The 15630-nt window shown below is 48.6% G+C and overlaps 1 protein-coding gene across 1 annotated transcript in view; it reads left to right on the top strand.

Moving 5' to 3' along the window:
* Positions 1-15630, top strand: part of MYO16 (myosin XVI) — a 361148-nt gene that overhangs the window by 281072 nt on the left and 64446 nt on the right. The window contains exons 28-30 of the mRNA XM_040991535.1: positions 5695-5791; positions 10162-10408; positions 12096-12310. Of these exons, the coding sequence (XP_040847469.1) occupies positions 5695-5791; positions 10162-10408; positions 12096-12310 (559 nt within the window). The remainder of the gene's footprint in view (positions 1-5694; positions 5792-10161; positions 10409-12095; positions 12311-15630) is intronic.

Genomic DNA, 15630 nt, shown 5'->3' with positions numbered 1-15630 from the left:
TAGAAACCCAGCACGCATCCCTAGTGCTGCGTTCCGTGAGATGCCAGGGGGATGTTCTGGAATGATAATACTGCAGTGGAAAAGATGACTTATTTTAATAAGTCTGAGACTATAAAAGCGGTAACTGCTTTTTTTTTTAACTTGGAAGCGTTTACTAGGATGGTGCTAATAACTGTAAAGCAGGGGAGAGTGAGATTTTTAAATATTAACTTCATGCCAGTAATGATGAAAATTAGAGGGTTGTTTTTACACCAAAGGAGTTAGTATTCATAATCAAACATTGCTTATTAACACATGGTCTGTAGTAATAAAACATTCCAACAATTACAGATGCAGAAATAAAACGTTAGCAGCTCACCCCAGGCTGGCAGCACTCGTGGTGTCAGGCAGTAAGGGCCCTGCCCAAGATGGTTCTGGGCCCTCGATGGATGGAAAGGGAACAGCCAGCGAACCAGAACTGCAGTTAATACTGTCTTTTAGGAGATGAGTAAATATCGTTCCCTGGTGGACTTGGGATACTAGCCTTCAAAGGATGCATTCTTCACCTAGGGCCTTGCGAGGTGCTCTACAGCTTCTGTCATCAGAGGCAGGGCACAAGGGAGGGCAAAAAGCAGGCAAAAGCAACACAGCAGTTGAATTGCATATTTTGTTTTGCAGTAACAATCTTAGACCAAGAGTGGTATCACTGGAAATGCAAAATTTCATATTTTTGTTCCATAAGTCATATTGATTGCATTTCTGTCACATGAATTAGATAGTTTAAACAGATTTAAAGTGTTTAGTATTTATTTTCAATGAAGGTGCTTTTTTAGTATATGGACTTTTATTTTAACTACCATCCATTAAGTTTACTTTCTTTGAAATCCTGTCTTCTCTGTTTCCACTGACTTATAAATTGTGGATCCTAACACATATAAATTATAACCTTACATATTTTTCAATTTTTATTAGCCCATAAATATCTCAAGATAAATTTAATAGATACTTATAAAGTAAGCAAAGATTATATTAAATAAGTAAATAAATAACTGCTATATTTATTTGAAAGACAGAGTTATAAATAGAAGAAGGGAGAGACACAGAGAGAAAAAGGTCTTTCATCCTCTGGTTCACTCCCCAAAAACCTGTAATGGCCAAGGCTGAGCCAAGATGAAGCCACAAGACTGGATTTTCACTCAGTCTTCCAAATGAGTGACAGGAACCATACCACTTGGGCCATCTTTTGTTGCTTTTCCAGGCATATTAACAGGAAGCCAGATCAGAAGTGGAGCAGCTGGAACTCAAACCAGCACTCAAATGGGAAACTCGTGCAGCAGGTAGCAGCATAACCCACTAGCCTCTGCACCCGATGCTTGTCAGTAGGCAGTGCAATGTAATTTGGAAATAGGTGAACCTGGACGTGTTGTGGCAGTTGTGGACATCCACTGTGTGATGCTGTGCCATCATTTGTAGTATTGTGCTGTGTACTTAACATTGTAAGAGAGTTCTCTTATTATGTGTGCCTCCTGCAGTTTTTAAAGTAATAACAAAGAAAAAGAAATTGGACACAAAAGGACCCTCTCTTACAAGTCTAGTCAACATTCCAAGAGTGTTTGATGATCATCTAGAAAATTGCAACAAGCTAGTTAATAATTGTAGGCCACAAAGCCACATAATGAAGTTGACATTTAGAAAGCTTACTCTGAAAATGGCATAGAAAAAAAAATGGGTCTGGCCCATATGCACCCATGAAAACTTAGGGAACTTCTGAGGCTGGAAGTGAGTTCTAGGGAAATCAATAGGTCTTTGGAATAGATGCAGCCAAGAGGAACAAGGTTAACAAAAGTGATGACCCTGTGGCGTGCCCTTAGTGGTGTGTGTGTTATTCAACCATTTTTTACAACCAAGTGCCCAAGGTCAGTTTCTTGCAGAGGAAAGAGGTAAATGAACTCTGTCCCACAGTGTTGGAGGATCACAGCTCAAATCAGGTGGCTCCACTGGCTCAGCATCCAGTGGTAGCATTCTTGTTAGCAGAATCCCAAAGTGGCACAAATTATCACACGACAGGTGACAAGAGCATATGTTCCATTCTTTATAAAGCAATTGTGATTCAATCACAGGTCCCACGTAAAAGCTTATCCAATCTGATCACTTCCCAAAGAGTCCCATCTCTAAACTGGACTATGTGTTCATCCTTGTGGTACCATTAACACTAAAACTTAAGAGACCAAGCCTTAATGTCTGTTTGTGCAGGGGACTCCTCATTAATGTCAAACTGTGGTGATTGTCAAGTTGTTTATGGCTCCATTAGCTCAGATAGAAAACACTGGGTGGGAGCGGATGAAAACCATGGGAGAAATGAAATGTACAAATATCTTCATTGTAAGGGGCTTGGACAATATCCAGTGAGCTGGTCCTCTCACTCTAGGCTGGAATACAGGATAAGAATCCCATTTGCAAGAAGAGGAAAACAAAGTTCAGGAGCCTACAATACACTAAAATGACTTCACTTCCCAAGAAAGGGCTTTGTGCCAGATCAGGAAAGAGTCAGGCTTGGTTGACTGTCCCTACTGGTGCAAGCATAAATCAGAATGGGTGAGGGTTGGTTGGGCTTTGCCACAGTGTCAGCTGGCAGATGCTGGTACTGAGGGCTAATTCTGTCAAGTTCAGCTGCAGAATCACCTGGAGAACGCATGGTCCAGGAGTGGGAGTGGGCCCAGAAGGGAAATAGTGGGCACCTCCCTCTTGGCTTATCACTCCCACTGGAGAGCATGAAAACCAGGACTGGAGCAGACTTGGCTGGTCAGAAAGACACCCACCAGCATATGTGTGGGCTGGATAGTAGGCCCGATTGGGTTGAACTAGGCTTCAATGCCCATTGATATGTAGAAGAGCTGAATGGGATGTGGGACAGACTGGACGAGTCAGTGGCACATACAGGCAAGCATGGAAACCAGGGCAGGGGGCAGGCCTGGTGGGTGATATTGTGGGTCGCTCCGACTAGGCTACAGCTCCCACTGGTTAGTGTGGGGGCCGAGTGTGGTATGCAGAATCAGGCTGGACTGCAACACCTATTGCTTCATGTGGAAGTCAGGGCTGGAAACAGAACTGATTCAGCAATTGCAACTACCAGCTGATTGGGGACAACCGACTGTGCCAGGTCCATTACCGGCAAAAATACACATGAATCATTTCTGGGATCACCTGAGACAAAGTTTCTTTGAGGATCTCCCCAAATGAACTGTTGAACTCAGAACCCCAACATGAAGAGAAATGCAGGTTACATAGTCTGCCGCAAGTGCAGTGGACAGCATATCCAGGTGCACATATAAGATGTGGCAGTCCATCAGAACCTGCAGAGGACACCTGGCACCACAACAGAGGAGAGAGGACAGAACAAATCAGTCAACTACACCAGCCATCTGCTGGCAGTGAAAATCTGGACAAATGGAAAATAAAGTGGGCTGTGTCAACCAGTGGATTCTGCAGCGATTTCATCATGCTTAGAATGGCGAGACTGACACCAATTCAAAACTGTTGAATTATCAAAACCACTTGAGCAGGACCCTCGGAGCTTGCCCCATGTCAAGGACCTGGGATGGATGGGAGGCTGAGTGGGGCTTCCCCTTTTATCTCCACCTTTGCCCCAGAAACAGGGGGGAAAAAAAAGCAATAATATGGAAACAATAGCCTCACTCACTTACCTGTAGCCCTTGAGCCTTTGTACCTTAATCAACCATGTAAAGATTGTCAAAAATAAAGGAAAGGAAAAAAGAGGGGCTTTATGGGTCTGGTCTCAGGGATGACGTAAGCATGTAGACGTATAGGTACAGACTCCAGTAAAAGTTTTAGAGATAACCAACTTTCCCAGGAAGACTGTAAGAAGTGAAAGGGGTATTTAGTGAAGAGCTCTGAGGATGTCCGGTGTCCCCTAGGCTAATGTCCTATGGAGCAGCTCTGAGGATGTCCGGTGTCCCCTAGGCTAACGTCCTACGCAGCAGCTCTGAGGATGTCCGGTGTCCCCTAGGCTAATGTCCTACGCAGCAGCTCTGAGGATGTCCGGTGTCCCCTAGGCTAATGTCCTATGGAGCAGATTCATAGGACCCAGGTGGCAGCAGCAGAATGGGAACTGTATAAGTTTGACACAGAAGTGGGACTTCAGGAAGAGGAAGACCCACATGTCCACCCACAGATCAATTACAGACATCACCAGGAGCCTGTTAGAAACACAAGACCCCAGGTGGCTTGGGTGCATGGCACAATGGGAGATGGCCCAGTGTCCTATCGAGAGCCCAGAACCAAATTATCTTTACATTGACTTTGTACAGGACGGGGGAATGCCAAATGTTCTGTCTGCTCCACCTCAAGGTGTCCTGCACAGTGCTGCTTATCTCAGAGGGCCAAGTGGCTCAGGCAGCACTGTCAGTTCTCAGAGACTGCTACCAACCACATCCACGCGTGTTCCCCAGCAGTGATTCTTGCATGGCCCGGAAGTCAGAACTCCCTGAGACCAGGCCCCTCTCTGTTCCCCACAGGTAGCACGATGGTTCGGATAAGCCTACCTCAGCTTTGGGGTGGCTGTTAGAACCAGCATGGCTGGAAAGCTCCATCGCCTCATCCAACTGCCCAGCAAAGCTTGCCCTGTGGGGCAGAAGTGGAGCCAGAGCATAGTTCCCCTAGCTCCCTTTCTATACAAGGCCACTGTGACAGACATCAGCCCCACACTTGGGGAGGAAGAGTTGGCTGTCCTTCCGGAGTTTCACTTGGAAGCCTGTGAGATGGAGCGCCATCCCACGGTCCATGACACACAGAGAAGTGGCACCTCCCTCCTTCCCTATGCCTGTCTCACAGAACTGCTCCACTGAGCTCACAGACGGAACCAACTGTGCTTCCTGCCAGGTGCCAAAATCATCAGCATTTGAGAAGGAAAAAGAAGACAGTGAATCCTGGAGCATGACGAAGGAGTGAGAACAGCGACGGTGTCAGCTCAACAGCTCTCAGCGTCCACCCACTCGCATCAGCTGCAGCCAAGGGAACGGGAGCAGGGATGGCATCTGGCCAGCCTCAGGTCCCACAGAAGGCCACTGATGGATCACCACCTGCTCTAATAAGTCCCAAACAGCTAAAATGCAGGATTTTAGTGACAGTCCTGGCGAAACAGTGCTTCTTGAAGGCTGTAGATGACAGCTATGGAAAGGGTTAGGTGGACAAGGGGGAGGTGGCCAACTACGGTAGTTGAAACTCAGTCTCTGCACAAAAAGGTTCAGAAAAGGTCTCTGGGCAAGCTCTGGGTGGATGAGTCTGACCTGGGAGCCTACCAGTGCCCAAGAGCAAGCCTCACTCCTGGTGACTGCCATGCTTGCCTTCCTTCCTGTGGACTTGCTCCTCTGCCTCACGTGGAGGAGAGAAGACACAGATGATATGAGCAGGTTCATTCTGATTCCTGGGCTGGTTCTACTTTCTTGTGCACTGTGGGGTGTCGCTGCCAGGAGAGCAGTGAGCAGGATCTGCTGGCGGTGCTTATGCACAGCTACCTCCTTATCAGAACAAAGATTGCAGATGTTGGTTAAATGTAGCCATCTGTTAGCGAAGGTCAGATTCTGTCATTGAGCGTTACTCCTAATCTTCTGCCGGGAAGAACCTTGCTGATTCTTTTCCTGCCATCAGTTGGGCATCCTCACCCCGCTGAACATGTCCTTGCTGTTTGCATTTCAGATGGGGATCCACAAAGTGTTTCTAAAGCACTGGCATACAGACCAGCTCAGCGACCTGTGCCTACAGCTGCAGAGAAAGATCATCACCTGTCAAAAAGGTAACCATCGTGGGTGGATGGCTCCAAATGGCTTTGAGTGCCCACACACCCCAGCACCCCAGATGGAGGGTCAGTGGGGTCTGCATCAGAGTATGCCACCCTGTTCATACCCAGATACTTCCTGTGGACCAGTTGTCTAGGTGCCACTTGTGGACACTACCCATCATTTATCTGGCAGCCATCCTGCGTGGAATTTCACATTCCCACCTGCATCACAATTGGGAGTAAGGACTAGGCGTAGCTCTTTTGTTTTTTTAACTAAAGTATCCTTCACCTTATGAATATTCAGGTTCTTGATTGTAGGAGGCAGAGGGCAGTTAGGAATGCGCCAGGGATAGCCGTGGTACCAGTTCCCCGTGCCAGTGGAGCCCAGAGAACTGCGACAAACTGGCTAGTCTGACAACACTTTCTGTGGTTGTGCGGAAGCCGCAGAAAAAGTCGTTGGCTCCTTTTTCCTTTAGGAAGTGATGATACTTTTGGGAGGTCTCATCTATTTTATTTCACTTTGAGAGACACTCCATTAAGGACTTTTTTCCCCTGTGAAACCCCAAGTAAATATTGAAAGCAGATGTGTTTTTAAAAGCACAACTGCCTGGTCTGTGCCCCATGGGTATTTGCATTTCCGTAATCACTTGTGTGCAGTTCAGTGATCAGCAGTTCTTTACCAGAGGTACAGGGGAGAATCCATCTGTCTGTCTGTTACCTTCTGGTGCGACTGGTGATGAACTTGGTGTCTGATAGGTCTGAAACCCTTAATGAACTCTGTGCGGTTCTCATCTGCTTGCTCATGCGGCTGCTCTGGGACTGCCTCTGTGTGACATCTCTGGTCTGCGTGTAGGACCCACAGCTCCAGCAGAGCGAGGGCCGATCCTAACCCACACGCTAACTCTGACCCTGAGGCCCAGCTCCACCCTGCTCCCGTCAAGTCACGGTTACAGCAGACACTGGGCAGGCAGACGTGGTTCTCCTAGGACGTCCCTGTGCAGGGGATCAGGAGTCGCCTGGGGAACTGCTGACATTTAACTGGAAGAATCTGCATTCCTGCTTCCATCAGACATTTCTCTTGTAAAGAGTTAAACCTCGAGGTCCTACAGCCTGTTGACCTGAAGCTGAAGAAATAAACAGAACCCCAACTATCCGTTCACCTTTCCGAAGAGAAAACCAACACGGCCTCGGGAGGAAACCCCATGATTCAATACTACATAAATGGAATAATGGACAGAAGAGCATCTTAAAAACTGCAGACTCTTATATGAAAGACTAACTGTTGATTTTTATTTTCACATCTCAGACTACTTCCCACAATACATTTTGGTAATTTTATTTTTGTTGTTAAATTTATTCCAAATTTATATAATTTGGAGTCATTTTCAGTTTTTATAGAGCTCTTTTTTTCTTATTCTTTGTAAATGTACTGGGGAAAGAAACCTGTAACTTCTTCATTTTCGAAGTAATCATTTTAATTTTAAATTATTCCCAGCAGACGTTTTCTCTGTGACTATTTTTGTTCATTTTACCCTGGATGAACAGCGGCTGCGATGAAGACCTTGACGTGGCACCTGTCATGGAAACGGCCAGCATTGCCGGGGAGACAGCGGACACAGTCTCCAGCCGCAGCCGGCTTATTTGTATTAGTTTTCCCTGATGAGAGATACTGGTGTTTCAGCCTCTGACATCACATTTTTAAAACAGGAGAATGAAGTGTGAGAAAGCAGAGTCCTGGGATGTGGCGCGGTGGGCTCCACGGGGCTGTGGTCCAGGAGAAGTCTGGCATCTTCCTCTACTCCCAGAGAATAACCATCTTGAATATCCTCTCACCTTCACCCCTTCCCAAGTCAGTGTCTTGATTCCTCCTTCGTTCTTTCTTTTTCTTTCTTTCTTTCTTTCTTCTTTTTCTTTCTTTTTCTTTCTTCCTTTCTTCCTTTTCTTTCTTTCTTTTTCTTTCTTTTTTCATTTCTTTCTTTCTTTCTTTTTCTTCCTTCCTTCCTTCCTTCCTTCCTTTCATTCTTTCATTCTTTCTTAAGAAAGAGCTCCCGCTTCTGTCTGGCCCAGTGTGCATATCCCACGCCTCATACTTCTTCATTTTGCTCTACATTCTGCATTCCTGGAAGTATGATTGTACCCTTTACTGTTTCATTATGTTCCCTTTAGATTCATTCAGCGTGACTGTTTGGCAGTTAGCTGAATGCTGTGACATTTCAAAGTAACTCAGTATTGTGAGCTGGAAAAAAAAAGGAAGGCCAAGTTTTGTGCCTTTAGACATCTGGGTCCTCCTTTTCCAGAACTGTGGGAAGTTGTGTTCAGCTTTCCACTCTCCACCGGGAAAGGCATTAGTGCAGAAGCGGCTGCAGATAACCCACACATTTGTTCTTTGGTATTTGAAAGCTGTTAAAGCTGTATGGGCCTGTCCCCTAGAGACACAAACGAAGTGTTTCCCATGAATCATGCATCTTCTGTAGCCTGCACCATTCCTTCTAAGAACTTTAAGGTTCCACCTCGGCCTGCTAGAGGCTGAACGACCTGGAGAAAGACCTTGGCCTGCATCTCACGCCTGTCCGTGGCCTCTAGAACTGCTTGCTCTTGTCTTGCCAAGTGTAGGGATTAGCAGCCAACTGCCTTTCTTTCAAGGAAGCCTGGTGCATGTCGCTCCATGCTGTTAGAAGCTCCCTCGTATTGATTGCCAGCCTGTAGCTCTGTGACTTCCCGCCAGTGATGTGCCCCAGGAGGGCAACAGATCAACACAGCCGAAGGAGCAGGGCGGCCCCTAATCACAGAAGGATCCGCACCCTGAGTCTGTCATGCATTGGTTATATTGACTTTCATGGATTCCTCCCCTTTATTTTCTTTGTTTTTATTTACTTGAAAACAAGAGATAGGCAGATGGTGTGTGTCGCTCCCTAACGCTTCTAACAGCTGTGGTTATGCCAGGCTACAGTCAGGAGCCCAGAACTCAATCTGGTACTCACGTCGGAGACCAAGACCCAAGTACCCGAAGCACTACCTGCAGGCCTGGCTTTACAGGCTTAGGACTCGAATCCCGGTCCTTGGTATGGGGTGCAGCTGTCACGAATGGCAGCCTCTTAACAGCTGCACCTGCAGCCTACCCCAGAGACACACACATCCAGCTCATGTCTTTGTATCACTGCATTTTGAGCATCGTAATGATGTGATTAGGTGTAAAAATGATGGTCTCTTATTTTTATTTTTTACACGTTTGCTCATTTTTCAGTGATCTCAAAATATGCGGAGGGCCAGCATTGTGGTGTAGTACGTAAAGGCGCTCCCTACAATTCCGGGGCCCGCATGTGTTCATCCCCTAGCTGTTCCACTCCCGGTCCAGCTCTCCGTTAACAGCCTGGGGAAAGCCATGGAAAATGGCCCAAGTGCTTGGCCCCTGCCACTCCGACAGGAGCCCTGGAAGGCCCTCCTGACTTCTGGCTTGCATGGCCGTCAGAGGAATACACCAGCAGATGGACGAGCTGCCCCTGTTTATCTCTCCGTAACTCTTGACTTCCAAATAAATAAATGAATCAATCTTTTTTTAAAGAGTATTTTTAAAAAGTATATTTTAACTTACAGTGTTTACCCATTTTTTCTCACCCTCCTTTCTGGAGTAGCAGCAAGAATATCCTTATTCCTACATCGTTTCTTTCCAGAGTCTTCAATGCAGTGCTCATTTCTCTAGGAGTTAAGTTAGAGTCATAAAAACAATATGTCCATGATAACTCAGACTAATTCCAAAAGCCTGTAATCATCTGATAGATTAGAAGATGATCAATCAACTTGCCCAGATAGTGCAGCCGAAGGCCCGTTCCCACTTCCCCAGGGTGGCAGGCAGCTGCCTGTCCGTCTCTGACTCCTGCCCATCAGTGCCAGTGCAGCCGAAGGCCCGTTCCCACTTCCCCAGGGTAACAGGCAGCTGCCTGTCCTATCTGACTCCTGCCCATCAGTGCCAGTGCAGCTGAAGGCCCGTTCCCACTTCCCCAGGGTGGCAGCCAGCTGCCTGTCCTATCTGACTCCTGCCCATCAGTGCCAGTGCAGCCGAAGGCCCGTTCCCACTTCCCCAGGGTGGCAGCCAGCTGCCTGTCCTATCTGACTCCTGCCCATCAGGACCCGTATCTTGGTGCAGAAGGTCCATGTGATCTCCAGCAGCACCGCCTGTGGCACCTCCTGCCGGTCAGGTGTGAAGTTGCTGTTATCATGACTGAAATTACATCTCCTCTTGTGAGATTCAGAGGTTTCGGTATATTCTTGTCCTGGGTGAAACAGCCCTCACTCTAGCTGCTGGGCCCCGAGTGCATGGTGGCTTTTGTCTGTGTGTGGCCGGGTTTTTCATCTTTGGTGACCCAGACTTGTGTTCTTTTGTGAAGTTATAAGGGGCTTTCTAGCACGCCAGCACTTGCTTCAAAAAATGTGCATCCAACAGCAAGAGGCCACATCTGTCAGCAGCTTTCTACAGAACACAGAAGACATGGCACTGAAGACGTACGACGCCCTGCTCATTCAGAATGCCTCGGACATTGCCCGGGAGAATGACCGGCTTCGGAAGAAAATGAATGCTGCTCACCACAGAGAGAAGGTGGAGGCCAGAAGCAAGCCAGAGGAAGGAAACAGAAGGTAAAGACAGACAGGCTCTGATCGATCCAGTGGAGTCGCCCTTAATGGGAAGTTCAATCAAATATGACAGTGGTTCCAGGAACAGGCGTGTGTGGGCTATGGTGGGTCACAGGAGGTGTCCTGTGCCTCCTGCTCATGGCTTAGACACGGCCACATGTATGGCTTTGGTCATATAAAATATAACTATCCTTTCACCTGGCACGCTTGCATAGCTCAGCTTCCCCAAGGACGTTCAGGGTTTTAGGACATCAAATATCCCTGTTCTCATAAAATGATGCAGTTACACTGTGGATGTCTTGATAATAAGTGTCATGCGTTTAAGGCTGGCTTGTGGAAACCGGTAGAAATCTGGCCAGAGAATCAGGACACGTCACCGTGAAGGCAGATAAGTGGAGAACTCTGAATAAGCGAGTGTGCGTATTAGATTTCCCTGTGTCAACAGCCCCGTTCTCTGTGCCGGTAAGGAGAGCTTTGGGGAAAGCTTTTGCTCTGAAAGCTTGCTTTGTATGCCGAGCTGGAAATAGATCCACAAGAGTGCCCTGGCTTTCTCCCTTCTGTCACCATCCCTTCCCCATGTTTGACCAAGGCCCTCTCATGGAGACAGCCAGGGACCTGGCAGGGACCCGGCTCCTTCCCATCCTGGTTCACAGCTGGGCAGGTGCTCACCTTCCTGTGCACCTGCATGAACGCCTGTGTTCTCACTGAAGCAACTTTCCTTTATCAACTAATTTTTTGTTGTTGTTGTTGAGAGGAAACGGCAATGTGTCTCTTGTTAATTAGCTTCAAATATCTCAGTGATTAAATACTGAAAAAAAAAATCCCTTTGTACGGAAAACTGTAATTAAACATTACAGGGAAAACAAATTATCCCCGGAGTGCCATGCTGTCGTCTTCAGCCAGTTCATTTGCTACATGGGCGACTGGCTCTGTCTTCGTGGTTGATCCCAGCCCTGTTGGTGCTGTGCCACTGAGAGGTGATGATTATAAGAACGAATTGTCGCCAGCGCCATGTGACAGGGGCGCACTGTCTTCCCAGCGAGAGATTCCATCCCCTCCATCCCCGTGGGAAGCCAGGAAGGGGGTCTTTAAAAGCAGGAGAGCTGCTAATTCCCTAGGACTTTCAAGATAATATTTATTATTTTCCCTGCTGGAACTCCAACAGCCTCTCCATTTCTCCATTTGACTCAGTATTTACTTCCTGATCTGAAATCAAGTGCAGGGGCAGTTATCCGTTTAGCAGATGCCAGCAGCTCACTTGGCACGGGCTAGCCTGTGGCCTGGAGCAGGGAGGATTCTCCATGCCTAGCACTAAATAATCCCAAGCAGAATCTGGGTGAGGAAAGGACCGTCAGGTGCTCCCACACACACCTGGGTGCCTTTTTTTTTTTTCCAAGGGGAAGTAGTGATGAACTGGAAGGCTTTAAGGCATCAGTAACTCCATAGAGACCGACGTCCGTGAAATTATCATTCAGATTGGAATTCCAGCTCTTTCGTTTGCTTAATAATCAGAGTGTGAAAAATGCGTTCTCCATGCAGATCACAAGCGTGATCCCTCCGGGGGCAGGGGCAGCTTAGGCACCCAGGCGGCCCCTCTGCACGACCCAGACCTTAGGTCTGCTAAGTGGGTACCCGCACCCCCAGGCCAGCTAGGTAACATCTCTGGGCTTGGCTTTTGTTTCACTCTCAGACCTGAAGACAAGGCCGGAGCCCGGCGCGCGCAGGCCGCGGCGTCCGTGCGGTCCCTTTCACTGCACGCGGTGTCCAGTGTGGACGACAGCAGCGGCCTCCCGTCGCCCCGGAAGCAGCCTCCTCCCAAGCCCAAGCGGGACCCGAACACGCGGCTGAGCGCCTCCTACGAGGCGGTGAGCGCCTGCCTGGCTGCGGCGCGGGACGCGGCCCACGGTGAGCTCGGGGCGCGTGTGCGTGGGGGAAGCTTCTGGCCAGCTCCTGCTTCTGCGGCGGGAACAGGTGTGAAAGCAGGCGCGGGCCAGCGCGATGCTAGGTCTTGTTCCAGGTGGATCGTATTTGTTCTGATTGCCAAGCCCCTTAGGGCAAAGTGCCCCAGGTGCCATGGCTTGGGCCCACATCCCTGCCCCGTGGCTGTGCTGCGGCGTGAATGCGTGGGCGGCCCCTAGCCAAAGTCAGCCCCACCCCAGGTCAGAAAGCAAAGCCCAGCGCGTCCCTGGGGCCAAAGCTGATTGTGCCTAGCACAGCTGCAGTGCAGCCCTGATCACCTCTTGCATAGGGACGCCACCTGCACCTGTGGGGACAGCCGCTTTGCTTAGCGGTGGGCTCTCTCCCTGGCATCACCCACGCGGCAGCGATTGCTGAATTATTAATTCTTAGATCTGTGAAAACAGAGGGAGTGCTTCTTAGCAGAACGCTCACCAAGTAACAGAACTTACTGACCATCTGCCATGTGTGAGGCCCTGCTGGGGCCTCTGCAGGGTGCTTCCAAGGCGCCTGCGAACTCAAAGTTGCAAGTGTGAGCTTTACTGGCTCCAAATCAGCTTCAAATTCCACACAGCATTTTTTTTTTAATATGTGTGCCCTCCCCCCCCATTATGGGCGTTATTTCCATAAAAAGCCATGCTTTGCATTTGCTTTTCCACACTTTTTCAAGCTTGCTCATTCACATATACTTCTCTGGGCCTGTGTGTTTGTATGAATTTGGGTATATATGTATTTGTGTATACATGGACTTGCATGTACTCCTGTACACGCATGTGTGTTTGTATATGTGAGTATATATGCACATTGTGGACATGCACATGTGTAAGCACACTGATGTTCTAGCTTTTTGGCACTATGACAAAATACATAGGCCGGGTTGCTTTGTCTTGCTCAGTCTTGGATATTCCATGGCACTGGGCTAGCTCAGGTGAGGACTCTGAACCATCACGGGGCGACAGGAGAGGAGCTGTAAGGAGGCCGGGGCCATGTCTCAGTCCAGGGAGCAGGCCGAGCCAAGCTGAGACAACTTCTAGAACCACTCTGTCTTATGACCTAGCCAGGGTCCCCCAGGAAGCAGTCCTCTTCCACAGCTCTCTCTCAGTTGATCTAAGGACCCACTTCTGATCCTCTCAGCACCTCCCACTGCTGCCAGCTTGAACTCCACACTGCTGGCCAAGGGCCTGTGGAAGATGCGCCAACCGCAAGCAAGCCATAGCATTTAGTTAGATGCGCACAGATAAACGAGCTGGCAGCAACACGTCTCTTCGCTGCACACCACACCTTTTGTTGAAGTGCCCTCTTATTGACCTCACCCAGTAGTGAAGGGTAATCTACAACTAACTGCACATTTCAGATCGCTGCTGCAGAAAGGAAGAATAGGGCAGAGTGGCAGTGCCAGCTCTGGGCTGAGATGCTCAGTGCCATGCCAGTGTAGAACCATCAGAAAGACCCCTGAACCTGCGCTGGAACATGGCTGCTTTGGTAAATCAATGAAGCAAAGCCACAAAGACATAGCAAAAGCAGTGGCCTCAGCTTTGGGAAGTGACTGAGGTGTCACTGGGCAGAGGCAGAAAAAGTGAAGGTCTCCTGGTTTTCTTTGCAAGGCTCCACCAGTGGCTATAGGAGGGACTGGACCTGTAGAACATGCGCTCAGAACGCTGCTGTCCTACCACAACCCTTAGCTGATGGCGTGGTGCAAATTTGCAAGACTGGGAAAGAGTCTAGTGTGTGTGCATGTGTGCAGCCATGGTCACAAGGAGCAGGCTGGAGCAGTCTTCCAGGTGGACGTCAACCTGGACACAGGAAGGTGAGAGCAGTATCTCCCAAGAAATGAGATATTCTCCCTGTGAACCACGCACAAACCAGAAGATTACCAACCTGCAAGCAGCTTAATGCCTTCCATGCAGTCTCGGGCTGCTCCGTCGGTGGTCTGCGGAAAGGAGAGGCCCCAGGGCTGCCTTTGCACTTTCTCTTCCTTCCAAAGGTGCAGCCTTTCTCCCAAGCCCCACAAGAGTGCCTGCCGCCTTGGCTCCTGAGGACCAGAATTGGTACCTCTTGTATAGGACCCCATCCCCTGGGGTGAAGCAGCAGTATCGGAGAGCCCACAGCAAGGGCTAGGGCTGCTTGTAAAGCCGTGGCCTGGATACAGCAGGCACCCGGTGCAGTTACACAGCCAGAGGCTCGTCCAGACCCTTGATGGTCAGTTTTCTCATCTAAGGAATGAATACCAAGTGCTAAATGTGGAAGCTGAGACTACTGTAGAGTTGCTCAGAGGCTGCTCACGATGAAATTACAAGAGCAGGCTTTCTGGGGCAGCTCTCACCTCCTTCATGAGGCCCTTCTGTGTTGGTCCACACTGCCCCTCCTACAAATTCCCGTGGCCCCTTCTCTTAGAAACAACATGTGACTTCTGAAAAATGGTCGTACAGACTGCTTCGTCCACGCACGTGGTGGACGTGCTAACTACGCAGTGGGTGGTTCTGCAGTTCCCTGTGGACATCATGTTCACTTTCTTTCCTTTTACTGTCTTGTTTCCCCATAGCATGCATTCAATAAACACTTAATGAACACATATATAAAAATATATCAAAAAGTTGGTGAAAACAGAATTGAAACCTGAGTTTATTTTGGTGCAAAGATTTTGGACACTCGTGGGTAGTTTTCTCTTAGTAGGCGTTTTCTGTAATCTTTGTGAGCCTCCCTCATCTGCTGCAAAGTGCATTGTTGTGATGCTTTTATTTTAATGAAGTTAGCTTCTCGCCAGTAAATCAAAGGCAACACATTTTGGCCAGGTTCAGAATGTACCCTTGAGATGTGTCATACGTAGTTTGTCAGCGTATTTTTGGCAGAAACCCCTTTAAAGCAGTCTTTTCTAGTACCTGAACTTGGACAGAAATTAGGGTTTCCGTGAACGCGGTTCTGAGAAATGTATTACTGGAAATAGCAGGACAGGATTGCACAGCTCCCACCTCTGACGCAGCTGCTCATTCACCAAATACTAATTAAGTGTCTTCTGTGAGCCAGGCTGTCTCTGGGGACCTTACAGAGCAGCAGGGAGATGAATGGATAAACACATCATGTGCTAAGTGGAGGGAGGGCAGTGAGCTCAGAAGGCTGGGGGCTCAGCCAGGGAGTGAGTAACCCTTCCTGGAGTCTGGGCAGGCTCCAGGGGGATTCTGCAGCAGCAGCAGCAAGCAACAGAACAGTGTGTGAGTGGACAGTCTCGGGAGAGGAGCTAATGGTATTGCCTGGACTCCCCCAACCGTCAA

Source organism: Ochotona curzoniae, unplaced genomic scaffold, assembly GCF_017591425.1.
Source record: "Ochotona curzoniae isolate NIBS_2020 unplaced genomic scaffold, NIBS_Ocur_1.0 contig_64, whole genome shotgun sequence".
Taxonomy (NCBI): Eukaryota; Metazoa; Chordata; class Mammalia; order Lagomorpha; family Ochotonidae; genus Ochotona; species Ochotona curzoniae.
The sequence above is the reverse complement of the archived record's forward strand: the minus strand, read 5'-3'. Positions and strand labels throughout refer to the sequence as shown.